General features: G+C 51.5%; 1 protein-coding gene across 6 annotated transcripts in view; it reads right to left on the bottom strand.

Moving 5' to 3' along the window:
- Positions 1–25963, bottom strand: part of SLC39A11 (solute carrier family 39 member 11) — a 559067-nt gene that overhangs the window by 229724 nt on the left and 303380 nt on the right. For 4 of the 6 annotated variants that reach the window (XM_035026140.1, XM_035026138.1, XM_035026141.1 and 1 more), the window contains exons 8-10: positions 6915–7013; positions 4266–4424; positions 1756–3455 (exon numbers count right to left, since the gene is read on the bottom strand). The exons of the other annotated variants lie outside the window; for them this stretch is intronic. In XM_035026140.1, the coding sequence (XP_034882031.1) occupies positions 3377–3455; positions 4266–4424; positions 6915–7013 (337 nt within the window). In that variant the 3' untranslated portion in view covers positions 1756–3376. Of the gene's footprint in view, positions 1–1755; positions 3456–4265; positions 4425–6914; positions 7014–25963 lie in introns of those variants that run through there. 6 annotated transcript variants of the gene reach the window in all.

Genomic DNA, 25963 nt, shown 5'->3' with positions numbered 1-25963 from the left:
AAATGACAAAAATGGGTGGCTTTTTTGGGTCTTTTTTTAAAAATTAATATATAACGTAGTATTTGTTTCAGGGGTACAGGTCTGTGATTCATCAGTCTTACACAATTCACAGTGCTCACCATAGCACATACCCTCCCCAAGGATTTTTCTCATTTTACTGATAAATTGGGGGGAAATATGGGTAGGAAGAGATTTTTAGGATGCTCAACAGTGGAGGGAAGAACATAAGTCTAAATGAGTCTCAATTTATTGACATACAATTGTTACAGAGGTCCTAGGGTTACTGTGCTAGCATGAGAAACATAGGACAGCAGGTGATTATCCCTAAAGTATTGAGTGTCACGTGTGACCCAGGCTGTCCATTATGTATGGGTCATCTAACACACTCATAAAATTCCATTGCTAATTGGAAATGGTTTATACGGACTGGGCCCGGACCCTGAGTGCTGGTGATGTTCCAAGGGCACCCACAGACTACTTAGTTGAAGACTGATTACTTTGGACCTCTTCCATTGTGGACGAGGCACAGATTTCACCCCACTGAAGCAGGCTCATATATCTGGATTTGCAGTTGCTTCCCTATCACTATGGCATTCTATGTGACGCTGCTTCTGACCATGGAATTCACTTTACCATCAAAGAGGGAAGGCAACGGGTGGATACCCTTGTGATTTGAGCCTATCACCCAGGAGCAGTGATTTGTTTTGAACTGTGACTTGATTTACTGCAGATATGGTTTCAGGACTAGCTCTGAGACAGTATCTAATGAAGTTGAGATACTGTCCTTTAAAACAAGTGTTCAGAACCAGGGATCAATACGTGGGGCTGTTTCTCCCAGAGCCAGACTAAGCAGGTCTGGAAGATGGGGGAGTGGGGATGGTGCCTGCTCCACTTTACCTAACAACTCACTCTCTTCACCTTTGGACCCCACCGGTTTAGAGGTTTTGAATCCAAAAAAGGAATGCTCCACTACTGGGGGAACTGGCAATTAGGGTAGCTCCATTTGGAAAGGGGAAGAATGAAGTTTCGATTGCATGAGGGAGAGCTCCATTATCTAAGCAGAAAGCTTTGTTTAAAAGTGAAGAGAGAAATCCGTGTGTGTGTAGATGTGGAACAGCAAAAGAGTGAGACTAATAAATGGAATAAATTTGTTTTCTTTCTTCTTTTGGGTCTCCACTATCTGAACTCATTCCAAAATTTGAAAATCCATTTTTTGGTGAGTCTTGGTAGGGAGGCATGACCAGCTAGTTCATGGTCATACATGGACACAGGACGGAAGCTCTGCCAGCTTAGATGTTACTGCCCAGAACTTTGAATGTGGAACGAGGACACAAAGAATCAGGGTCAGTTTAGAGTTCATCCCCACGGTGGTGGTGGTAGAACCAAGGAGAAGCAGTTTGAGGAGTGGTTTTCAGTCCAGGGACCAGCATCGGTGGCACCCAAACCGAGCTGCTTTTGAGATGCGAATGGGTCGTGGTCCCAGATCTCTAGCTTTCTTGGATCCAGCCCATTTTCAAGATTGTTTCTCCTATAGATTTTATGAGCTCCCAAAAGCCTTCCATTAAATTCCTGTCTAAGTTAGCTGGAGTTGGATTTGTTGTTGTAAACCATGAATCTAACTAGCCTATCTCAGCTGGGCTCTTTCCTTGGCTTATACTAATATTAGGTAGGGGAGATGTTGGGACTAACTTTAGTTAGCTCTTATATTATCAACCCTGGCAAGAAGCGGCTTGGAGAAGGACTGAACACAGCTCATCCACAATAATATCCCCTTTATTGATATTAATCACAGTTATGAGGTCTTGTCCATCAGAAAGTTTGCATTATGTAGAACTACATACAAAGACATAAAAATACACATACACTAACCACCAAACCCATTAACTTCAACCAATCAAAGCCCCTGAATGTCTTCCATTTTGATCATCAGTGCTCCAGAAGAACATACATAGACCCAGCATAAGGTTGGCTTTGGAGGTGTCAGAGCATTCACAGAGCAGGGTATTCACCCCTGGAAGCAATTCAACATGTAAACTCAGAGGGCAGGCATTGATAAACACAACACCTGAACGCCTGGGTCTTGGGCTGCCTGCCTTAATGGCAGAGCCCACTCAAGGTCCCACATACTCCTTTGACCAACGAGGACAGTAGGCCTTACTTAGCTCTGTTTGAAGCAGACAAATTATATCACCCCTATTGGAGAAACTATGTGTAGGAAAGAGCAGATTGGCTTCTAGTCTACTTCAAGTCATCCTTTAGAGTCATTTCAAGATGATGACTTGGCTAAGATTTACCCTACAAGGGGAATGTAAAAAATCTCTTTTTCTTCCTATGCCTTCTTCCTTCTTCATCCTAAGCTCTCCGGCCAAACTCCAGCAAAGCTTGCGATAGCCTAAGGGTTCAAGGTGAGGTTACAAGTCACATGGTCAACCGGGAAGGACCTATTGCAGATTCCCAAATGTCTTTCTCTCACTTAGGTTAGCTTAAGTGGCTCCCTCCATAACTACAAAAGGATTTGAGTTCCAACCATCCTCTGGTGTCCCCAAGTCTCTTGGAAAACTGAAGGCTATAAATTTATCGAAATAAATGTCTAGGGGATTTGGACACCATGACAAACCCCTTTGCTCTGGGATCCATAGAGTGCAGAGGTTTCTAATCAAAGCTGCATTCACACTCTGTGTTCACAGTTGTCTGAATTCCCTAATTCCCTTAACATCAATAGTGTCAATTTTGCCTTAAAAAAATAAAAAATGAAAGAAAAAGGCTAACAGATTTCCTTCCCTTTGTGTCCCCTCCCATACAGCATCTCCTTCGGGGGATGCAGAGGAAGGCATATTTTCTTGGGCTGGCTGGACCTTGGAGAGTGGGTTGCTATGTTCATGACGTTCCAGTTCCGGTCTCATGGGTAGATGATCAATGGTGAACGATCAGGAGGGACAGATGAGAGATGTCCTGGACATTCTGCTCTGAGTCACGAGGCAAAAATGCTTAGGAAGCTTCTCTCTTGGTAGCTTGCTCCTGTAGGTGGTGACCTTGAGAAGCTGCCACTGAGCCCAGTGACGGAGACTGAAAGTATGACAGCAGAGATTTCCCTGATCTGGGTGTCCTTGGTAATCCCACCAAAGAAAGATTCTATGCAGTGGCCAAACAAAAATATGGAGTTCCGTGACACCTTGACATTCTAAATGAAACCAAGATCTCCCTCCAAAGAAGAGTAAAAACTGTCTTACTATAATCAGAGTCAATCAGGATAATGAGATGAAAAGGAGAGAAAGGAAAAGTGTTTTAATGTAAAGGAAGAGGCTTGTGGTCCCATTGAAGCCAACCATTGCAGTTTCCTGGTGCCATTTTTCCTGGGGTCCGAAGCATCTCAGCACTAGCCCAGGCCAACATCAAGGGACATCATCACCACAAATCCCACGATGGAGGCCCAGGAGGCCAGTTTCCCGTTACCACTAGGAAGGAAGGGAAGGAAGACCTTAATGCACTCTGGGACACCATCCAAGCTGAAAGCATCCTCTGTGAAGTCCAATTCCAATAGAAAGTACACCACTATGATTAATAAGAACAATATTGACAAGTAACACTTCTTAGGGCTTGCTAAATGCCAGGCAAACTAACTCATGTAACCCCAAAGGATGATCACATGAGATCGGTCGGCACTGTCATTATTCCCTTGTTACTGGTGGGGAAACTGAGGCATACAGAAGTAACTTGCCCAAAGATGCCTCTCGTGGCTCTGGAATATATGCTTGAATAATACAGAGTGGCAATTAAATTCTTGATGATATTATTGAGCCTGACCTTTTAATCTAGCCTCAACATCGTTCTGCTATAAAAACCAAATGAAACAAAGAAAGCAAGCCCCTACCCCCTGACACCCAGCCCATAGCAACACAATGAGACTATGATGGATAGCTTTGCCTATCAGAGCTCACCTCTCCCCTCATTGCAGCCCCAGAAAAATCCACAAAGGGACGGGTGGGAGAGAAAGGGGCAATACACAAAACGGGGCTAATCATCTGGATTCGGGGAGTGTAGATGCCCCTGCCTAGGGTCAATGGTCGGTCTCTCCACCCGCCCTGCTCATCTCTTTCGTTTCTGAGAGCACATTTGAGAAGGGGATGGGGATGATCCTGGGAAGGGGCCGGAAGGGGTGGGAGCAAAGAAAGGAGTAACAGATGAAGAAAGAGGAGATCTGGAGGCTGGGGCCCTGGGACTGGGAACCTGGCCAGGGGGAGATGAGGGACGGTTCGCTCTCCAACCTGATCTGAGCCTCCGGGATGATGTCGTCCGTGACCACATAGACCATGGCGCCCGCAGCAAAGGCTAGGGCGTAGGGCAGGAGGGGCTCAGCCAGCACCACGGCAAAGGCGCCCAAGACCCCGGCCAGTGGCTCCACCATGCCGCTCAGCTGCCCGTACCTAAGGAGAGACCAGAGACACGTGCCACCAGGGGAGGGTCAAGCGGACACGCAGCCAGCATGCTCAGACTGCTGACTCAGCCCCAGAAAACAGACGCCTTTCCTTCCGCGTCGTATCTGCGCCTGGCAGTGCAAAAGGACTTCGCTGTGTCTTCAGCCACCGCCTTCTTCCCCGACCTCCTCCGACGCGGCAGGTGCCCCCTTCCGGGTGTCCCGTGGGGTTTTAAGTTGTCCCCGCTGTCTGTTTTCCATAACAGCGTTATTGAGATCTAATTCACATACCATAGGGCACACCCATTTCATGTGTACAGTTCAGTGGTTTTAGCATAGTCACAGGGTTGCACAACCATCACCACTACCTGCTTCCAGAACATTCTCATCACTGCAAAAGGAAACCCCATACCCATGAGCAGCCACTCCGCATGCATCCCTCTCCCAGCTCCCGGCAACCACCGATCTGCTTTTTTGTCTCTACGAACGTGCTTATTCTGGATATTTCATATAAAGGGACTCATGCAATGCTGGCTTATTTCATCTCGCGTAATGTTCTCAAGGTGCCCCCATGTCGTAACACAATATCGGCGTTCACTTCATTCCTTTTATGAGTAATATCCCGCTGTACGGACACACCACGTGTTCTCTATCCATTCGCCAGCCGATGTCGGCGTTGTCTCTTGACGGGCAGGACACTGGTTAGGAGTGGTGCGGACGTTTCCCAAGGACGGCTGTGCCCGCTAGGTTTGGGGGTTCGGGCCACCTCTGCACCCCTTCCGAAGGAGCTGCACCCACGCCCCTCTGCTGACGAGGTGGACCTACCTGGCCAGGTATCTCCTGAGGGCTGGCCCCCAGTACCCCCATCTTGGATTAAGGTGAGATTTCTTCATTTAAAAGAAGAATCCCTTTATTTGAGCAGGTGGGTCTCTGTTGCTTGCAATCTCAGAAGCCCTGATGAAAACAGCAGCCCACGTGAGCCCTGAGGCTTCAGAGAGCAGGAGAGAAGCTGGTACCTGATCCCCACAGCTGAGCCCAGCCGGCTGTTGGGTTGAATACCAACAGACAGGGGAGCTGGGACACCTTTCCCACTATTCCGGGTGTGGGCATCTGGCAAGATGCACTGCCCGTGAGCCTCAATCTCTCTGTCTGTAAAATGGGGGTAGGAAACCCGAAGTGCCCTGGGGCATTTCCCTGTCCAGCTGGCCTCCCCAGTGACAGGACAGGGCTGTGAAGCCCCCCACTCCCCCCGCTTCTCCCTGGCCAGGAGCAGACAGCTGGCATGGGGGAGACACTGTCTACACTGCAGGACCCTCTAAAGGAACACCACTTCCTGACTTAGGCTGTGTGCACAGGTCGGCAGACCTCTGCAGCTCTGCGGTGTGGGTACAACTCCCAGGCTCGGCTTTGTCACTTGGGGGAAAAAAGTGAGTTTGACGTCAAGCCCAGACTGGACTGAGAAGAAAAAAAGTTCAGTCTCGGGGTCCAGACGCTGAGCACGAGGCCCCCCCGTTCCCTCGCCTCCCGTCCCGTGGTGCCCCTCCTGTACGAAACAACAGTCACAGCTTTGGGGCTCCCGGAACTCACATTCAAACCACATCTCTAAGGCCATTTGCCCTGCCCTCACCCCGTCCTCTGTTCCGTAGACTCCAACAATGGAGAAAGAGACAAGAGAGGGTAAAATAAAATAATTTAAGTATGAGTAAGAACTTGTCAGTCATAAGGTCCCATAAAATGGAAGGCATTTTTCAATTGTTGTTATTAGCAATCTTTTAAAACGCCCTCACTGTACATTCTAGAGTGGCGATTGTTTTAACAAAGAGGTATTCTGGGGCTCGGAGTCCTGAGTTGAGGGACAGATTAGACTTCTGGTCTCGGAGTCACCACCGAGAGCTGGTCATCTGACACTCTGGGCCACGGTTCTCGCCTCTGAAAACTGAGGACTCACCTTACGTGTCACTGAAAAAGTAACACTAAGGAATAGACTAGAAAGACCATGGGGACTATGAAAACACGTTTTCTGAGTGCAAGAGGCATCATCTCCCAGACCCTCCTGACACAATCCTGGTCTTCACGTTGACAAGGGTTCTGAGCCGGGCCAATGTAATGACTCTTGGAGACAGGCTGTGGTCGAATGGGCCTACGTAAAGGCATGTGACATTGCGAGTAAACACTGGTTTACTTCCTACTCGACAGGGAGAAAACCCAACACTGAATGGGCATGGCGTGGCTACACCTGGAGGCATTTTGAAATAGGAAACATGACCACTGGGGCTGGTTTATGTAAAGGTCGAAGGTCAGGAGATGAGCTTCTTGAGCTTCCTTCCACGCCTGGGGGTGCAGGATTCAAACAGATTGTCGGCATTTTAGCAGAAGCTCCAGGGTCACTTCCAGGTCAGAGGAGGCGCTCTCGGAGAAAGAAGCCCGTATGAAGGACTGCTCTGAGCTTTACATCAGACACGACCCCGGCCTCTGAGAGCGGACACTCTGGAGCACTTACCAGAAGGCTCTCCAGGGGGAGAAGCCAGCCCCTCGCAAGGGGAGGCTGACAGCCAGGCCCTCTGGGAAATTCTGGATCCCGATTCCAATGGCTAAATTCCTGAAAGAGCAAGAAGGCACATGAAGGCAACACCCGCCCCCCCCCACACACACACAGGACCCCCTGGCCTAGACGCAACACCATCCTTGGGTGTGGGAGATCCAGGTGAGACCCGTGACAGGTGCAGAAAGGAGAGAGTTCAGGGCCTGTGTGGAGGTGCAGGGCACACGGAGATGAATGGGCTGATGCAGACCGTCTACCCCTTCCTGCTGTCCCTGGTCCCCAGGGATGCTCGATCTTTATGGGGCCGCAGTGAGCAGAGAACGTGCTGGCTGGGCATGAGGATGACCGGGGTCTGCCGCTTAGCCGCATAACTTTGTGCAAACCATTTACCGTTGGACATCTCAGATCCTTAGGAATAACACAGCCGGGCTTGCCCAGGGATGGTAACCTCTCCCAAGAAGGACTGCTCATGGCCATGTGGCCCAGTGACCTCATGCCTGTAAAGTTCCCAGCACGTGTGAGGTTCTCAGTACATTGTGGTTTTATTCCCTACGGCATGGAGATGGGTACATGGCATTTTATTGAGAGGCAATCTCAGGAATGGGACAGGGGAGTCCTGAGCAGACTCCAACAGGGACACTGATGATCTCCTGGGCTCGGCTATCCCGCCGACCCTGCTGGTCTGGCCCGGGCACCACACTTCTTTGGGCCCCTGCGGTGCTCACCGAGATCCTCCCTCCTCTGCTCCTGCGGGACTTAGAGGGGCTGGGCTCTGGGAACTGGTCAGGCTCGAGGACAAACTGCCCACTATCTGCAGAGGGTGAAAAGGGCCGGCCTTGGGATCAGGGTCGAGAGTCTTACTTCTCACTTCTTGGGTCCCAGGTCTAGGAATCCAAACCCAGCTTTGGATAATACCGGCCAGCCCTGCTCGAGTCACAGGACCCTATAAGCTCCCACCAGCCCTGGGCAGAAATACAGCTTGTTCTAGAGGCTTCTGCTATCCGTGTCATGGGGGCATTTGAAATATATTTCTTTTTAAGAAATGAACCTTAAGGGTCCATTTGCCAATATTTCATTGGCCCCTGCCCTGCCTTCTCAAACAGACCCTCAAAGGGGTCATCCTTTTCCCGACACTTTTCCAGTATCCCCTCCCCACTCCCAGATAGATAAGTGGATACAACCTTTCTTGACCTTTTGCAAAGCCCTGAATCACGGTTTCTTTCATGAGGAAGATCAGAGTGTCTGGCCAGTTCTAGTACCCCTCTCCTGACCGTGGAAACAGCCCTTTGTGGCGGGCTCGGTGCCCACGGCCATCGCCTGCCCCGCCCCATGCACAGGTAGGCGCACGCCGTCCCCCCAGCCTAACTCCAGAGTGGCCAGCCCCATGTCACCAGCAAGTCAGAGGTGGGGCTCCCCGTCCAAAGTCCTCACGTTGACACAGCACTGACCGCAGCCATGCACCAGGCGGGCTGTGGAAGCCTCCTCCACGTCCTGTCTGGGAGCCACCAACCTGATAAGCAGCACAGAAACCCCATTCTTCTATCCCTGGCAAGCCACATTACCTCGGCCCCACCCTGGCTCTGGCGTGGCGCTTCCAGCCCAACCAGGTGCCACACCCTCGGGATCCTGCCAGGCCGTCCTCAGCAGGGCACCACCTTGCCAGGTGATCACCACATCTCCCCTGAGTGCTCCTGGGCTCCTTCACCCCCCGACAAGGTCCAGACTGCGGATTCTCCGCCCTTCCCATCTTCCTGTATGTCCCTTCTTAACTCGGCTCTGCTCTTCACGTGCATACACGTGCTCGCCCACCGCGTCCCCCTGCTCCGCTGGATGCCCTGCATCCGTGAGACTTCAACTAGCTAGGGGAGACTCAACAGAAGGACTCGGTCCCCTCTGCACCCCCTGTTCCACTTCGTCACTTGCATCAGCTCGGGACTGAATTAAAACCCAGAGCCCTCGGCCCTGGCCACGCACTAGCAAATGCCGATGCCTGGGCCCACCCTCGAGACTCCAGTGAATCGCTATGGTGTTGGGCTCCAGATCCGCAGACTTGGAAGAATGAGCTGACGGCACTGAGAGCCAATGACCTAAGACATCATCAGAGTGGGTGAGGACGAGGATCGTGGCCATGGCCACCTCCGAACCGGAAGCCCCTTCCCTGCTATCCTGGCGCCCAGCAGCATGGGGGGGTGGCCCCAGGTCGGAGCTGAGGACACCAGCGGCTCCTTGTGAATGCACCAGCTGGCCTGCAGATTGGGTCCTTCCTGTGCATGAAACCCGAACTGGGGGGCCCTGGAGGGGATCCTGAAGAACAAAGAACAGAAGCAGCAAAGTGGGGGTGATGCTGGGGAGACAGACTAGTAAGAGCAGAGAAGAAGAGAGTGGCTTGCAGGTGCCCAGGGCGAAGAAGCAGAAGGATGGCAGGGGCTCAGGCTGGCAGGGTTGGTCCCTTGGCAGCAGGAGCTCGGAGCTGACTAAGCAGGGGTGGGGGCTAGAGCAGCAGGCTGGGCTGCAAAAGGGCAGCCTTCCAGGAAGGAAGCCCCAGATGCACCCTCCCTCGTGCAGCCCTACTCTGCTCCCCCTGGGCGCCTGTGGAAGCGCATCCCCAGGGAGCGGGGTTTGGTGGGCCATCCCCTCCTGCGTTCAACTTTGGGGACGGAAAGCCCAGATGAGAGGTTTCCTTTCCAGGATGGGCTATGAAGATTCCAAACAGGGTTCAAAAAGCAAAGGGGAAAACCCAAACCTTGGCCTTCCCAAGACAGTGAAGCTGCTGTGTTCTGTGTTTTGTTCTTCCCGAAGGGAGCACAAAGACACCATCACCAGTCTAGACTGTGGCAAATGAGCGGCAGGGAGGTGGGGACGAAGGGCTCATTAAGAAAAGAAACCACAAGCTCTCCCCTGACAGCACCCCTTCCCTTTGGTGTCAAGCCAAGCCCCACAGTGATCTGTCACCTGAGCCGGACCAGGATTAACAGGGAGGGGAGAGAAAGGCCAGCAAAGGACGTCTGTGGGGAGAGCAGGGGCAGGGTGGAGAGCAGGTGGGTGGAGGGGGGCCGGGGCCTGGCAGGTGCAATGCTGGCCCTCCCGGCTGCTAGTTAGGAGGGGCCTCCTTGCCCTTACCTTCAGATACCGCTGATCCCAAGAGATGAGCGACAAGAGGAAAGGCCATGCCGGTGGGCAGTTGTTTCTGCTTTTTCTTAGAGGCCTGGAAGCAACTAGAGGCCTAACCCCGTTTCCCCTCGACCAGGCCTGGCTTATCATCTGCATCCTCCTCCTCCTCAGCCCCCAGAGTAAAAGTCAGAGAACATTCGGGTTACAGGGTCGTTGGAGGCCCCGTTGTTCAACACCTTCATGGTTAAAGGAGGAACAAAGGCACAGAGAAGCTGCATGTCTTTGAAGACGGTGTGACAGACAGTGGGTGTGCCAGACAGACCTGGGGGGGGACGCAACTCGGCCTTCACTTTGTCTGCGAACCAGGCACAAACTCCCCTCCTTTTCGGGGTTCTTCTGTGGACAATCGCTGTGAAGTGCCGCTCACAGCTCACAGCCCAGAGCTGGTCCTACCATTAAAAATTGCCCGAGGTTCCTGAATGAGGTGGCACTCGGGCTCTGCTGTTCCCCACACCGCCTGGTGACCTTCCCAACCCCATACGAACTTCTTCTCCAACTCACGCTCCTCAACCTTCTCGATTCTGTGACCTCCTCCTGGTCACAAGGCCAGCAATAGCAACTGACAGCCAGGTGGGAGCCCCCTTTCAAGGGGGACTCCGAATCCACCACTGAGCCCTGGCCGCGTGTGAGAGCTTATGTCATATGTGAAGAGAGATGTGAGGGAGGGCGCCCCATCATCTTCAAGGAGTTTACAGTCGAATCGAGGGCAAAACCCCTGCCTACAAAGAACTACAGGATGTAGTCCAACTGGCTCAAGGCCGTAAGGGAAGCACAAAACCCGCACGGAGAACATTCCAGTAGAGGAAGAGGATCTGAGACAGAACGTGACGTTCAAGATGGACTCTGAAGGATGGGGACCCCTTAAATGGACAGAGAGAGATAAGGAGACACACGTCTTGTGGGAAGAAGGAACAGAGCAAGCCAGTGTATGAGATGGTAGGCCGGGCCATCCAGGCCTTCTTTCTTGCCCCTTCCCCAGCTCAAAGCCCCCACACACACATGCACGCACACAGGACATGCGCAGAAGTCACAGCCCAGCTCTCCCAGACATCAGACTTGTGAAAACCATTCCTACGCACAGGAAAGCATCACCGTCCGCTGAGTCTGCTGGCTTTCGAGGGCAAACCTGAGTGCTTAGTGCCCCGGCCTCAGCCCCACCCCAGGGGTCGCCCCAAAGCCAAGTGTGGGCATGCACCCCAGTGGTGTCCAGCCCACGTCTGGATGCAGACTCCCCTGCTGAATGAGATGCCTGGAGGGTTCCCTTGAGACCCACTTATTGGCCATACCCACTCAGACCTCTCACTTAACATCTCGGGCCTCGAACTTGGGGAGAACTTTCAGCGTGTGCCCTGTGGGCAGCACCACAGAGCACACAGTCCCCATGCGATGACCTGTGGCCAAAGTCAGCTCATCTCTCATCTCCCGTCTCCAGATACTAGGCCTATCCGAAGGTGCCTAAGGTCCCCCGGCTGGAATAGAAACGGTCATAATCATCCCTGCCATTTACTGCAGGCGATGGAAGGGTCAGGCGTGGTTGTGGGTGTTTTACACGTAGCAAACCCTTAGTCCTCTCTGCCACCTTGTGTTTCCTACCCTTAATATCCCCGTTTCACAGATGGGGAAGCTGATGCACAAGCAGCTGTCCCCAAGGTCACCCAGCCACGGAGTGACAGTGGTCACATACTTCGGGTCCTCTGGGCCTCATGCAGACCCATCAAACCATCCCGGGCTCCGGTGCTGCCTTATGCCCACTCAGCAGTGACCTGCGGGTTGGGCCCACTCTGGAGGCAAGGAGAGCAGACCGGATTGAGGAGGTGTTAACCAGAGACCTCCAGAGTTAAGGGGGTTGGAGCATCTCTAGAGCCGGGGTCCTCAGCCTTGCCACTGTGGACGTTTTAGGTCAGATCGTTCTTTGCTGTAGGGGCTGTCCCGGGTACTGTGGGATGTGTAGAGGCATCTCTGGTCTCTACCCACCAGATGCCAGGAGCATCCTCCCAGTCCTGACAACCGAAAATGTCTCAGACACTGCAGAACATCTTGGGGGGGGGGGGTCTAGGTGGCAAATCACCCCTGCTTGAGAACCACCGACCGAGAGTAAGCAACAGCTTAGGAGAGCTGACTTCTTCACCAAGTATCTGAACACCAGAAAAAATGATTTGGACCCAGCAAGGACAATATCTGATCTCATTCATCTCATTTGAGAATTTCTAGGCTCGGCAGAGTTGAGTCTTCTCGGGAACTTAGCGGTGGCAGGACAGACTCCTGGGATTCAGGGTACACTCAACACTGGGAAATGACCGGGCCTCCGCTCCCTCATTCTTTTTTTTTTTTTTAGATTTTATTTATTGATTTGACAGAGAGAGAGAGACCGTGAGAGAGGGAACACAAGCAGGGGGAGTGGGAGAGGGAGAAGCAGGCTTCCCACGGAGCAGGGAGCCCGATGTGGGGCTTGATCCCAGGACGCTGGGATCATGACCTGAGCCGAAGGCAGACACTAAACGACTGAGCCACCCAGGTGCCCCCGCTCCCTCATTCTTAAGGCAGTAGCTCTGGGACCCTGGAGTTGCACGATTCTGGGGGAACCGTGCACATTGTGTGCTCTGTGAGTGGAACCCCCCCGGAGTTGTGCAATGGGACATTCCTGCTTGAACCCCAACCAGAGGTTATTGCTCAGCAATGGGTTTAGTTCTGTGGTTGGAGGCGAGGTGTCCCCAGGGAGGCTACTACGGGAGGGAGAGTCAGTGATTTCCCTGAGAGTTGGCAGGTGAGCGTCCTTGCAACCCGCAGCGTGCTCTCCAGGCTATGTTCTCTGGCCCGCCAATAATGAAAGGAGAACAGCATATTCCTGACAAGCCCCGCTTCACCTGGGCCCTCAGATCCTCCCCTGGGCCGCGAGCGTGTGTGTTCTTGTGTGGCAGGCCCTTACATACTGTTTTGATCGTTATCTTCCTGCCCTGAAAGGCCTGAGTGTTCAGGCTCAGCGGTGACATCACCAGCTTCCCACTCGGGCTGCCACTGGAGGTGTTTGATGAGCCTGCAGGTGGGAAGGGGCTGGATGCTCCCCGCGGGGCTGCCGGGGCCCTACCTGCTCCGTGGAGCTGGCTTAGCACGGAAGGGATCTTCCCCCACCCCCTTCTCTCGGTTTTGGGAGGCTTATTGCCCCAGGCTGGAAAGCCGAGATGACCCATCCTTTCCCTTAAAGTGGGCAGCCCTTCTCAAAGAGAGCGGGGAACAGCCCCAGGAAGTCAAGCCACAGGCAGGGTGGCGTAGGAGGGTGATTCAGACCATGACTGCACACCTCTCCTTGAGGAATAGCCTCCTGGGGCTGGAGGGGATCTCTCACTCCCCAAGGGACGCCCTGGGGATCCTCACCTGCCAAGTCTCCCAGCAAATAAGTCAGTCCTCCCTACAGGCCAGATAAGAGGCTGCCTCCACATGATTTAAAAGCACCTGGGGGAAGGGCGCCTGGGTGGCTCAGTTGGTTAAAAGCACCTGGGGGTATGGACCCCAGAGCAGCGTGTTTCCATACTCATAAAAAGGCTCTACCAAGTTCCTCGTGGCTGTATCAGTAGCCCCCGAACCAAAAATTAAGCAAACGCCCATCAAGGATGGAATGAATAAAGCGACGGTGGTCTGTTCCCCCCCGTGCAATGGCGTTTGGCAACGAGAACGGACGATCTACAGCTACCTGCAACAGTAGGAGCATCTCAGAGGCAAAATCATGAGCAAAAAAGGCTAGACACAAATCATGAATTCTGTGGGCTTCTAGTCACATAAATTCCCCAAATGGGACAAAACCGAGCTACGTCTTCTTATCTGCTAATTGATAGGAGGCGTCAGAGGCCAAAAGCAACAGTTTATTGGTGAGTTCTCCTTTAAAGTAATTGATTTTTAGGGGCGCCTGGATGGCTCAGTCGGTTTAGCATCCGATTCTTGGTTTTGGTTCAGGTCATGAGCTCAGGGTCCTGGGATCAAGCCCCACATTGGGCTCCCTGCTCAGGGAGGAGTCTGCTTATAGATTCTCCCTCTCCCTCTGCCCCTTGCCCAGCTCTATCTTTAATAAATAAATAAATCTTAAAAAAAAAAACCTGATTTTTAAAAACAATGCATTCTAGCAGAGAATGCAGATGCTCTCAAGGTAGGACTTCAGGTCCTGGGTGGGGGTCACACTCTGGGGACAAGAATAACTTCCTATTGCCTTTTAATAAAGACGTTTTATCGCAGCTGATGTACATGAAGAGAAGAGCACATACTCTAAGAGTTCTGCTTGATGAATTTTCAGAAACTTACTGATCATCACGAAACCCACACCCAGCTCAAGAAACAGAACATGCTGAGCACCCCATGAGCCTCCAATCCCGGGGTCCCTGCTCTCCAAGAGGAGCCGCTGTCTTCACTTCCAATAGCTCAACTTGGTCGTGCCTGCTTGGGGACATTCTGTGAATAGTTTAGGGGGCCCTACAAGACCCAGGTGGAGGATCCCATGAGGGTTATGCGTGTTGAACACTTTGCAAACTTGGCATGCGGGCGGTGTCCCCCCAGCCATAGGTTTGGAGACCCCTCGGTGTAGGGTCTTTCCTGGGATACCTCCGTTCTTCCCCCTGCCATCCTTCACTCCAGTCTCTCATTCGCTGATTGCTCCAGTCACTCCAACTGCAGGATCAACATTTGAGGGGAGGGGATGCAACAAAAACATTTTGTTCTCTAGCACAAAAAATACCATTGCAAGTCACTAAAAAATTTTCCAGCATTTTGGTACTTTCTTCTAAAGAGCTTTAAGTAAGTGCCTTTATAAACATTTATTCTTTCTTTCACTTAGGGGGTGTAAGTTCATTTTCCATTTTGTAGACAGAGTAATCAAGGTCCCACAAAGGGGGAGGTGATAATCTGAACACAGCATGGGGTCACTGCAATAAGACAACCTGTGCTGGGTTCCAAGCCTTCCCCATACGCCATCTCTGTATAAAACCATGGAAGGCGGGGAGAAAAGTGGCCAGTGACGGCTTTGGGGAAGGAAGACCACAAACCTTGATGTCATTCTTGGCCACTCTCTCTCGCTCCTCACACACAACCTGACAGGGAATCCTGGGGATCTATCCTCCAAGCCTGTACAGATCCAGGCACTTCCTACCCCCTCCACAGCTACGCCCAGGTGGGGACCGCCACCTTCTCCTGCCTGGTTTACAGTGGCAGCATCCTGCCTGGTCTCCTTGCTGTTCCCACTGCCCCTCCCGTTTGTTCTCTCCACACCTGCTCCCTGGCTTGAAACTGCTGTGGCTACCCCTTTCACCCAGAGGTAGAACCCAGGTCCTTCCCCTGGCTTGCTGCGACCTACATGTCCCTGCCCTCTGTCCTCTCTCTGACCCCCTCTATTCCTCTTCCCTGGCTCCTTCCACTCTAGCTGTCTAGTCTCTCTCTCTACCCTTCTCTCTCTGCATGCTTGGTTGCTCCTGCTTTGGGTGTTTCTACTGGAATATTCCTCCTTGGATATCTGTGGCTATCTCTGCACCTCTTTCAAGACTAGGCCATCTGACTTTTCCAAGGCTAGGTCATAAAAGACATTGTGGCTTTTGTCTATGTCTCTCGACCATTAGTTCTGGGGAAAGCCAGGTGCCATGGTGTAGGACCCTCAAGCAGCCGCTCAGAGGCACCCATGTGACCGAGGGCCTCCAGCCAGCGGCCATGTGGTCCGCCATCTTGGAGGCTGGTCCTCCAGCCTTTAGATGAGTATAGCTCCAGATGACTCCTTGACTGCAACCTGAGAAGGGACACAGAGCAGGGGCCACCCAGCAAAGCCACTCTCCAATTCCGACCCCACAAAGAACACGACATAATGTTTACTGGTTTGAGCCACCAAACTTTGAGCCATTTGGTTATTCCACAGTTGTAAGAGTCACCTTCCCAATGAAATCTGCCCTTGTCCCCTTATCTAAAATTACAAACCATCCAGCCCTCCCATTCCCCTTTGAGCCTAGTCAATTTTTCTTCTCCTCTTCCTTCTTTTTTTAAGAGCAATTCCTACCGTCCAACATACTGTACAACGTACTCATTTTTCTTGTGTATGGTTCGCTCTCTCCCCCGTGTCCGACCCGGCATCAGAACAAGCTAGGAATCTCTGTCTGTTCACCGATGTGTCCCAAGCACCTACAAGAGTGCCAGGTGCACAAAGCCATGAAACAGGTATGTGCGCAGATGCAGGCCCGGGAGCCCCAGCAAGGCCGATGTCTTGTCTGCTCCCAGCTGCAGGTCATCAATCAGCAGCGAGCATGTCCCAACTCCCTGGGCCGTGGTGTCTTCTGCTCGAAAATAAGGAGGCTGAATCGGGCGACCCATAAGCTCTTTTCCAGATCCTAAGCTCTGCGATTCCTACACAAGGGCGGCTTTGTGGGCTCTCCAGATTCCCGGGACTGCAGAGACAGGCCTCCCCTTTTGCCAAAGCTCATTTTCCTGGCCGTGCACATCTGGAAAGCCGAAAAACAAAACCATCGCCTTGTGCACATCTGGACAGCATAAACCAATCACTCCAAGAGGAAACTCCGAAACGGCTGCTCAGCGAAAAACCGCGGTGCATGCCAAAGGAGAGGGGCTGAAAGGCTCCTTTCTTTTCCACCCACAAAACAATCTTCTGGGCACGAAGCTGGAGGCTGAATGCTCTGCCGCTGAATACCATACGCTCTCAATAGCCTTCGACTTGCAGTCTCTGTCACGTTGCTCTCTCTGCCTGGCTCCTGGCCAATGCAAAACTTAGAGAACAGGGATTTTATTCCACCCCCCAACTCGCTTGTTAAGACCAAACGATACCTTCACTTATCCTTGGGGCATGTGGACCGAGTTCAAAGCTGAACACCACCTGCTCCTCCTCCTGCAGGGAGAGCAATTGAACAGGCCGAACAGGGAGCTTTGAGCTCTGGTGAGAAATCGCGGGCAATTTGCATGCAGTTCTGACTGCAGCTGGGCAGAGAAAGCCGCCTGTCAATATGTGTGCTGTGGGACAACTAGCCCGGGCCCCCAGAACAAAGAGGAATGATATTCCTTTGCAAATGAAATGAGGTTCAGGGGCTCTGAACCTCCTGCTATCTCTCCTCGCTAGCAAAGATAAGCAGTGCAGGGAGTGGGGGAGAGGCAGGGAAACGTGCGCTTCTACCCACTTCCAAGTTCACCGCCAGTGATGTCAACGGCTTGATGGCCAAGACAACTTGGAGCACGGGAAGGCTCGAGCTGCAACTCAAAGCGTGTGCAATGAGTCAATCTCATGCACGCTACTGAGGACACTTGCAAGGAGTGGATGAGGGTAGGTGGAGACCTGGGGGTTAGGGGGTCTGGTCGTCCCTCACTGTCGTTCCTTAGAGGTCTCTTGTGGGTGCAGGTGAAGAGCAGGAGCAAGACCCAGAGAGTTATGGTCCTGAGCCCCAGCCCTGGACCCTCACCCTTGAACCGCGGCACCTCTCCAAGACTCAGAACACTACATCCATGAGACCACTGCCTTCTGCTCGCAAGTCTGACAGCACTGAGAGCTCACGGCCCACAGCTCACAGCCCGCTGCCTCTGAGTGCACGCTGATGTGAAGAAATCCAGGCGGGGCGCTGGAAAGAAATCTAACAAAAAAGAAATCTTTTCCTTCCCTGTCCTGGCCAGCTGGGGATGCTGAGCTTTGCTGCTGGGAAACCACTGTGTCTTCTTGGCTTCTCAGCAGGGATGAGGGCGAGTGCAAGATGCATGTCCATAAAACCAGTGCCAACGAGGTGAGCTGCGGATCATCATCAGCTGGGAGTTTCTGCGCATGCTACCAATGACACCAAGATGGGGGCGAAGCCGCCCTCATCAGCGCCGCTGCTTCTAGAAACAGCTGGTGCTGCTCACAGAGGTGCCTGGCTAACAGCAACCGTGGCAAGAGCACTAAACGGCTCATTTAATAAGCTCCTGCTTTGCACCAGATCCAGAGATAAGTGCTGCTGATGAGTCATCTCATTTTACTCTGGCAATGACCCTACACAAGAAATGCTAGTAACCCATTTCAGAGATGCAGAAACTGAGGCTTAGAGAGAGGGTGAAGTGTCTCTCCCAAGTTCATGAGCCCCCAAGTAGCTGAAATCCCAGCTCACATCTGCTGATTCTAGAGCTCACGGGCTTCACCTCCACGTGCTGACCCCCACACTCCTGTAGGAACCTTGCAGAGCGAGGGTGGATCTTCCTGTGGTCTCCGTTTATGAGGGGTAACCTGCGATTATGGGCAGTATTTCACACCATGAAGCCGCCTGGTACCAGTTTTCCGCTGCAGGGGTTGGGGACAGGGGCCTAGCACAAACACTGTAAAAGATCCCGTTGGTTTAAAATATTCATGTTCTTTAATTATGTGTAAAATCAAAAGAGGTTCCCAGTATTTTCAAACGAATGGCTGGGTTCTGACACATACCCAGCATCCTTTTCTCGGTCAGTAACTATAAAGAATTCCTTGGCTACTCTGTAGATCTCAGTGGCCTCCAAATGGATGCCCCTGGGGCCATTCCCAAGGTGCCAGGAATCCCTAGCCTTCCTGGTGGGAGGAAGCCAATGAAACCCTCTCATCTCTGACCCCTGCTACTCTCTCTGAGGGATAACTAAGCAGTGCGAGTCCAGAGTGAGGGGAGGGCATAACCACAGGCTCTGAGAGGGCACAAAAGAAGGAGAAAGGGCTGAGAGTGTCCATCACACGATCATACCAAGAGCTGCTTGGTCCCCACCCGAGGAATCACTCAGGACACGGGGGGTTTAGAGCCCATCCAGTCAGAGCTGAGACTTAAGGATCGTCCCATGTGCATAGGAGATTATGGAGAAACTGCCTTCCCCGCTGTGTCCTATCCAAAACAGCCAGTCCTCTGGCCTCTTCAAGAGCACCCATGTCATCCAAGACAGAGAGGCAAGGAAACTGCTTTCCATTAAAGGAGATTAAGGAAACGTGACAACCAAATGCAATGCCAAAACCAACAAATAAAACATCAGCAGACACATCTATAAAGGACATTCGGGAGTGATTACAAAAATTGGATAGGGTCAGTGTACTAGATAATTTCATTAGATCTAGGTTGAATTTCTTGGGTGAGATAATCATTTTGTGGTTATGGGAGAGAATGTCTTTATCCTTTCTTTTTTCCCTCGAAGTTAAGTAGGTTGCTTTGCTCTGAGACTTCTCAAATAACTTAATATACAAATTTAATCATTCATCAAATATTTAGAGAGTCCTTACTATGTGCCAGGTACTCTGTATTTTTTTTTTTTTACTTTTTATTCTGAAATAATTTGATACTTACAGAAAAGTTGCAGAAATAGTACAGATTTCCTGTGTCCCCATCACCCAGAACAACAGACATAACCACGGGTACAACGATCAAAACCAGGAGAGTAACATTTTACATCGGTGTGAAAAAGAAGGAAGGATCCCCATCCCTCCCCCTCCCTTCCCACTACTCCCTGTGAGTAATCAGTCTTCTTAGTTTCTGGTTTATCTTTGTACGAATGAGCAGATACATCTCTATTTTATTATCTCCCTCTCCCCTCTTTTTTTTACATAAATGTTAGCATACTACAGATGCTCTTTTTCACTTCGCTTTTTTTCACTTAACAGTATGTCCTGGTAATCACCCCAAATCAGTTCCCAGAGCTCTTCCCCATTCTTTGTTACAGCTGCATACTACTCCACTGGTGGTGTAGTGGAGTTTATTTAACCCCATTTAGGTTACTTCCAATCCCTTGCAATCACAAACAATGTTGCAATGAACACATAACCTTGTGCATGTCTTCATTTTCACAGTCTTAGAGGTATATCTGCAGGGTAGATTGCTAAGGGCTGCCCGGATCAAAAGGGAAAGGCAAATGTAGTTTTGCTAGATGTTGACAAGTTTCTCTCCAGAAGGGCTGAATCCATTTGCATTCCCACCAGCAATATAGGAGGGTGCTGGTTTCTCCACAGCCTCACCATAGAATATGGTGTCATATTTTAAAATTGTGCCCATCTGATAGGTAAGAAATGCTATCTTGGTGCGATTTTTTTTTTCTTGGTGCTACTTTAGTTAGCATTTTTCTAATTAGAAGGGAGTTTCAGCATTTTTCTTACATGCTGGAAGGCCATTTTTATACTTCTTTTGTGAATACTGGTCATGTCTTTTCCTCTTTTTTTTTTTTTAATCAGAATGTCCTTATTCTTAAAAGATGCAGCTGAAGTATATAGAGGTGAGGGGCCCCGAAATGTCAAATGGTTCAGTGGGGAAGAAAAGTACGTGTGTGTGTTTGTGCATGTATATTTATCTATCTATGGAGAGAACAATAGTCTTATTATACACACACACATACACACACACAGCCCCTCCCTCTCCACATACACACAAAATGAGTCAGTCGTCAACACACCACTGCACTCCCTCCCAAAGCTGCAGCAAACACACTCAGTCGCCCAGCCTCCCCTTCTGCCTTCACGGCTTCCACATGACAAGTCACCCTGGGAAGGACTTCAATGCCGACAGGCTGGGCACGTTCCCAGGAAGCCCGGCAAACTGACAGAGCACTCGGGTGAGCCACTCCCCCAGCCAGATGTCCCCTGACTCCTGGTATCCCGTCCAGCCAAGGTCTTCAAGGTGGGCCTCCCGGGCCTGGTCACTCCCCATCAACTTTCACAATGTGTGCCATGATTACTTACTTTAAATCAACCCACCTTTTGTCCTTCAAATGCCCTTTTAAATAAAATCGTAATACCTTCGTAAGGGGAAAAAAAACACCTGCCTTATTTGCCTGACACAGAAAAGTAACTGCAGAAGTAAACATGTTGAAAGCAAATCAGAAATAGTGAGTAGGTGTGGATGTGATGTAAATCTAGACACCCAGATTTGGTGTCTGGGTGGATGGTCCAGTGAGGGCCCCTGGCCCCCTGCCACTTGCTGAAGTCAAAATCCCAGATGGAAATTCCTGATATCTTTTTTTTTGAGGGGGGAGGGGTTCTCAGTACAAATAAAGTCTAAGGAGGGCTTGAGACAGACCTCCTTAGAAAGGTCTGTTTTCAGGGCTGGCCCTTTGCTGGCTTCTGGGAACCTGATTGAGGGTGTCTCTCGTGCCCAAACTGTTTATGCAAATCATATTGTTCACGTCGCACACCTGCTTCACTTCTGGGAGTCTGGAGTTTTAGTATGCAATAGTCAGAGGGTGCCTATGTGACCAGCCCCCAATAAAATCTCTGGGCACGGAGTCTCTCATGAGTGCCCTGGGTAGACAAGAATTTGCATGTGTTGTCACAGATTCATCCCTGGAGGAATTAAGGACACCCTGGGAGCTGGCAAAGGAAAGGACTTCTGGAAGCTTGTGCCTGGCTTCCTCCAGACTTTGCCCCACATATGTCTTGCCTTTGCTGATTTGGCTTTTTATCTCTTCCCTATAATACATCTTATCTGTGAGTACGACCGAATGCTGAGTCCTGTGGGTCCTTACACTGAATCACCCAATTGGTGTGGGCTTGGGGACCTCCAATGTAAGAAGTAACAGCGGTGACTATGGCTGGACCAAAGGGAAGCTGCACATAGCACCCATCACATCCTAGGGTTGCGAGTGGGAGGCAGCCAGGGTTCCCGACCTTAGTGGATTGGAAAGGGGGGCTAAGGGCTGAGAGGGCTGGTGGACTGGAAGAGGCTCAGTACATGAAGCCCAAGGCCAGAGGTCACCACGGGACCACAGGGACCAGCAATGGAGGCACATTCGAGAAAATGCCTGACACCAGGTGGGCCGGTCACATCCCAGAGAAGATCAAAGGAGAAAGGATAGCATCCCACCAGATGCTCCCCTTGGTCAGGAGAGATCTAATGCTGAGAATTCAGAGCTCCTTTAGGGAACAGGAAAAGAGGGAGGGGGAGTCTCAAATTGCCCGTGTTTATAACCCGAGCTGAGCACATTTAAGACTAGAGGTGACAGGATGATCTTTAAATGGCACATGTTGACCATAGGCAAATGAAGGCTAAATTCATGGACAAGAGAGGTTCTCAAACTTGAGGGTCCATAAGAATCACCGAGAAGGTTTGTTAAAGCACAGACTGCTGGGCCTACCCTGAGCATCCGGTACATACGAGTGGGGCCTGAGAATATACACTTTGAATGGGTGACATTGAGCTGCCAGGAGCCACACTTTGAGAACCACTGACACAGAGACACAGATTCACACATCACAATCAGAATGAACGGGCCTCTGCAGCGTAGGAGGAAGTACGGTCTGCCCCAAACTGCGTGAGCGGCCCTGGGCAATGAGACTTTCATGAATCCACCCCTCCAATGGGCAGCAGCTGTGTGGGGAGGCCGGGCTCGGGAGAGGCTCAGCGGGGAGGTGGGCTCGTCAATTGCCCCAGTGAGGCTGTCTTGGCAGAGTTCTGGGGAAACGGAAATGTTCTAGAGCCTTCCAAGAAGATGCACGTGCCCGCCCTGTCTCAGGCACATGCAGCATGCAGACAGTAGCGGGATATCCCAGCCCAAGCCAGAGTCCAGATGGGACCCTTCACACCCGTGGGATGTTGGCTCTGCTGGGGGGATTCTCCCAGCAGGTGGGCATGAGTTCTGGGCTCCGGGAAAGGCTGCAGACATCCAGAAGAGGGACAGTCCCTCCTATTTCCTCAGACCAAGCGTTTTCAACTGGAGCTGACTCAGCCTCCCAGGGGACATTGGCCATGTCTGGAGACTTTTTTGGTTGTTACAGCGGCGGCCGGGTTCCTGACATCTAGTATGAAGAAGCCAGGGATGCTGCTAACCATCCCACAGCACACAAGCTGGCCCCCCGCCCCCCCGTGACACAGAAGTCTCTGCTTCGAGGCGTTAGAAGTGTGGAGGGGATGAGAAAGCCCACTCTATACCTGTGCATGGCAGGCTCTGAAGACGGGAGGCACAGCATCAGCGGGGACTTGGGAGAGTGGGAAGACGGAGCTGGAAGGTCTCCATCCAATTACTGAAGAGTCCTTAGCCATGCTCCTTGGAGGGTGGCTAGGATGCAGTTAGCTCAGGAGCCCGCACCGTGGTGCGTAAGGAGGGAGGCCGCACAGGAGGTCCACAGAGGGCCTTTCCCCACCACCAACACCAACACAGAGACAGTGTCACCACCCACAAAGCCCAGCCGGGCCCACTGCCCTCCTCTCTTAGCCTGAATTCCAGGCTCATTCCAGCTCCTTTTCCCTCCACGTGCCTCAGAGCAGGGACAACCATATCCATCAGCTCACATCCCGTTCACAGACGGAGTGAGCCCGCATAGAAATGGCATTCTTGCAATACAATATTTATACCTTTTCTGAGCTCCCAGCAGGTTTCCCTATAAAGCTCTGCTGTAAATGGCAGGCTGGGTGCCCGCTCAGCCGACAAAAGCCCATTTTACTCAGCCGTTAATGGCTTCTAAGTATCTAAGTCCCTTACGGCTTACGTCAAGCTTGTGGGGGAGGTCAGGAACTGAATCACTGTTTAGAACATGTTTGTTTTCCCTCTGAACAGTGGGAAGGCAACAGGAAAGCACTAAAGAAATGAGTATGAGAGAGAACGCGGAGACGGGAGGAATTCCAAACTCCAAGGAGAACATTCCTCAGCCGCTGGGGTCACGAGCATGAAGCAATTCAAGGATTCATCAATCCTCAGTCACCGCTGACTTCCTCTTCTCTCTCTCAGCCAAGTCGGCTTGCCGACTCCAAAGTGCAAACCCCCCCAGAGAATCCATGCTGCAGGGAAGGGCAGGAGCTGATGGAACCGGAGAGGGACAAGCAGGCCAGACGCTGGGCCTCTGGAGGGTTTCCTGAGGGAGGCCGGCCAGGCGCCGAGATGAAGCCCTGTGTTCGTCAGGACTCGAGAGGCGTGAGCAAGGGGACAGTGGCCTGATGTGAGGTGGGCTCGGAGGGCCCGGTAAGGATTTTGTTTTTTAATTGTGGTAAAATTCACATGGCATACAATTTACCATCCCAACCATTTCTAAGTGTACAGTTCGGTGGTATTTAGCACATTCATAATATCGTGCAACCACCTCCACTACCGAGTTCCAGAACATTCTCATCACCCCGAAAGGAGACCCCACACTCATTGGCCGTCATTTCCCATCCCCCTCTCTCCCCAGCCCTGGCAAGCACTAATCTGCTCTGTCTCAGGAGCATAGAAGTGGGATCATACACTACGTGACCTTCTGCATCTGGCTTCCTTCACTTAGCACATTTTCAAGGTTCATCCATATTGTATCGTGTATCAGAACTTTGCTCTTTTTTTTTTTTTTTTGGTAAAGATTTATTTCTTTATTTGAGAGAGAGAGAGAGAGAGCGAGTACATGAGTGCCCGGGGGAGGGGCAGAAGGAGAGGGAGAGAGAATCCCAAGCAGACTCCCCGATGTGGGGCACAAGTGAGAAAGAGCCATTTTCCCTGCTGATATTTTCCCTTGAAATCACAGGTGAGCCAAGAGCAGAGCCCATTGCAGGCAAGGCGGGCGCGTGAAGCTGATTTTGAACTTCTTCCCAGCTGGACTATGAGAAACTCACTGGCCTCCAAGAGCTTTTCATGGGCTCTTTTGGCCGAGTGGAGCCCCCGTTATGTCTGAGGGAACCTCACTTCCAGCCTCTTGCCTGCACTGGGGCTGTACGGCTCGGCGCTTTGCCTCCAAATGGGAGGTGATTTCCACCCTAAAGGAAGCTATTCATTCAAACGGAGCCTCAGCTGTCTTGTTATCGGTCCCATTATTTATATAACTGCCTGACGTATGAGTCAATCTCAAGCACAGGGTAAAAGTTCAAACCTGAATAACCTAAGACCTATAGCATTACCTCGAGGCACAAACAAAATGTCAGCGAAACGAAACAAAATGACCACCGTCCACCGCCGGAACTCCTCGCCCCTCTGCAGGGGCTAGCATCTGTGAAGGGGACTCTCGCCCACACTCTTTACAAGGAGCCATTTCCATTCCCGCTCTGTCCTGGGAGCAGTGCAGGAAAGGGCAGGCACCAGATCCTCAGATGGAAAGCGGGCCACGTGGCCAGGTCACCAGTGGATTCTCAAGAAGGCTTTACTTCTTGCACAATCTTCTGGGTGCCCTCTACATTCGAATTCACCACAAGCGACTAGGGGCAAAGGCCCCACTGTCACCTTCCCACGTAGCCCGTTTTCCATAGGTCCTGGTTGGCGGGAAGGAAGGATGCGCCAATGAACACATCAGACAGACACCCCCATGGAAGAAAGAAGAAAGACAGCCAGTGCCATGACTGCTTTGGGTTTGCTGCTGCATTTCTTCAAGGCGGATCTGCATAGTGGTGAGGACAGCAGGGGATTTTGCACCTGGCATTTGGCCTATAAAAGCTCCTCCTCAGAGGTAAAGGGTTGATCTGGGGGAGAATCCCATTTAGGTAACACAGAGCCAGGAAACCAAAGTGCAGCTGGTAGATTTGCCACTAGAGGATGTTCTCAGAGTATCTGCAACTCCATCACTTGCATTGTCCTAGAGGAGCCTGGGCCCCAGGATTCCTCTTGGAAATCTTGGCGGCTTAGGGCTTAGCCTGGGAAGAGGAATAGAGCCATCCAAGAGCTTAGAAGATTTCACAATCAAACTTCCGAGGGTAAACATTTGCAGTGACTCCCAAGAGAGATTTTCTACTCTAGCTCTGGCCCCCAAGGGTCATTTCCTGGAGGTCTGCTAACAGCTCGAGATTATCTGCAGGCTGTGTCCAAAAGTGGATTTGTCAGCCTCCCTGGACAGCTCATGAGTCAGAGACCGGGTTCCTTTACCTACTCCCTCGCCTGGGAAGCATCTGGACTCACCACACCAGAGGTCAGCGGAACATTTAGGGCACCACATCCTGGTGAAGTCAATGGTACAAGTGTCC

The sequence above is a fragment of the Mirounga leonina genome, unplaced genomic scaffold, assembly GCF_011800145.1.
Source record: "Mirounga leonina isolate KUSES-001 unplaced genomic scaffold, KU_Mleo_1.0 Mir_197, whole genome shotgun sequence".
Lineage (NCBI taxonomy): Eukaryota > Metazoa > Chordata > Mammalia > Carnivora > Phocidae > Mirounga > Mirounga leonina.
This window is presented reverse-complemented; position numbering and strand designations above follow the sequence as displayed.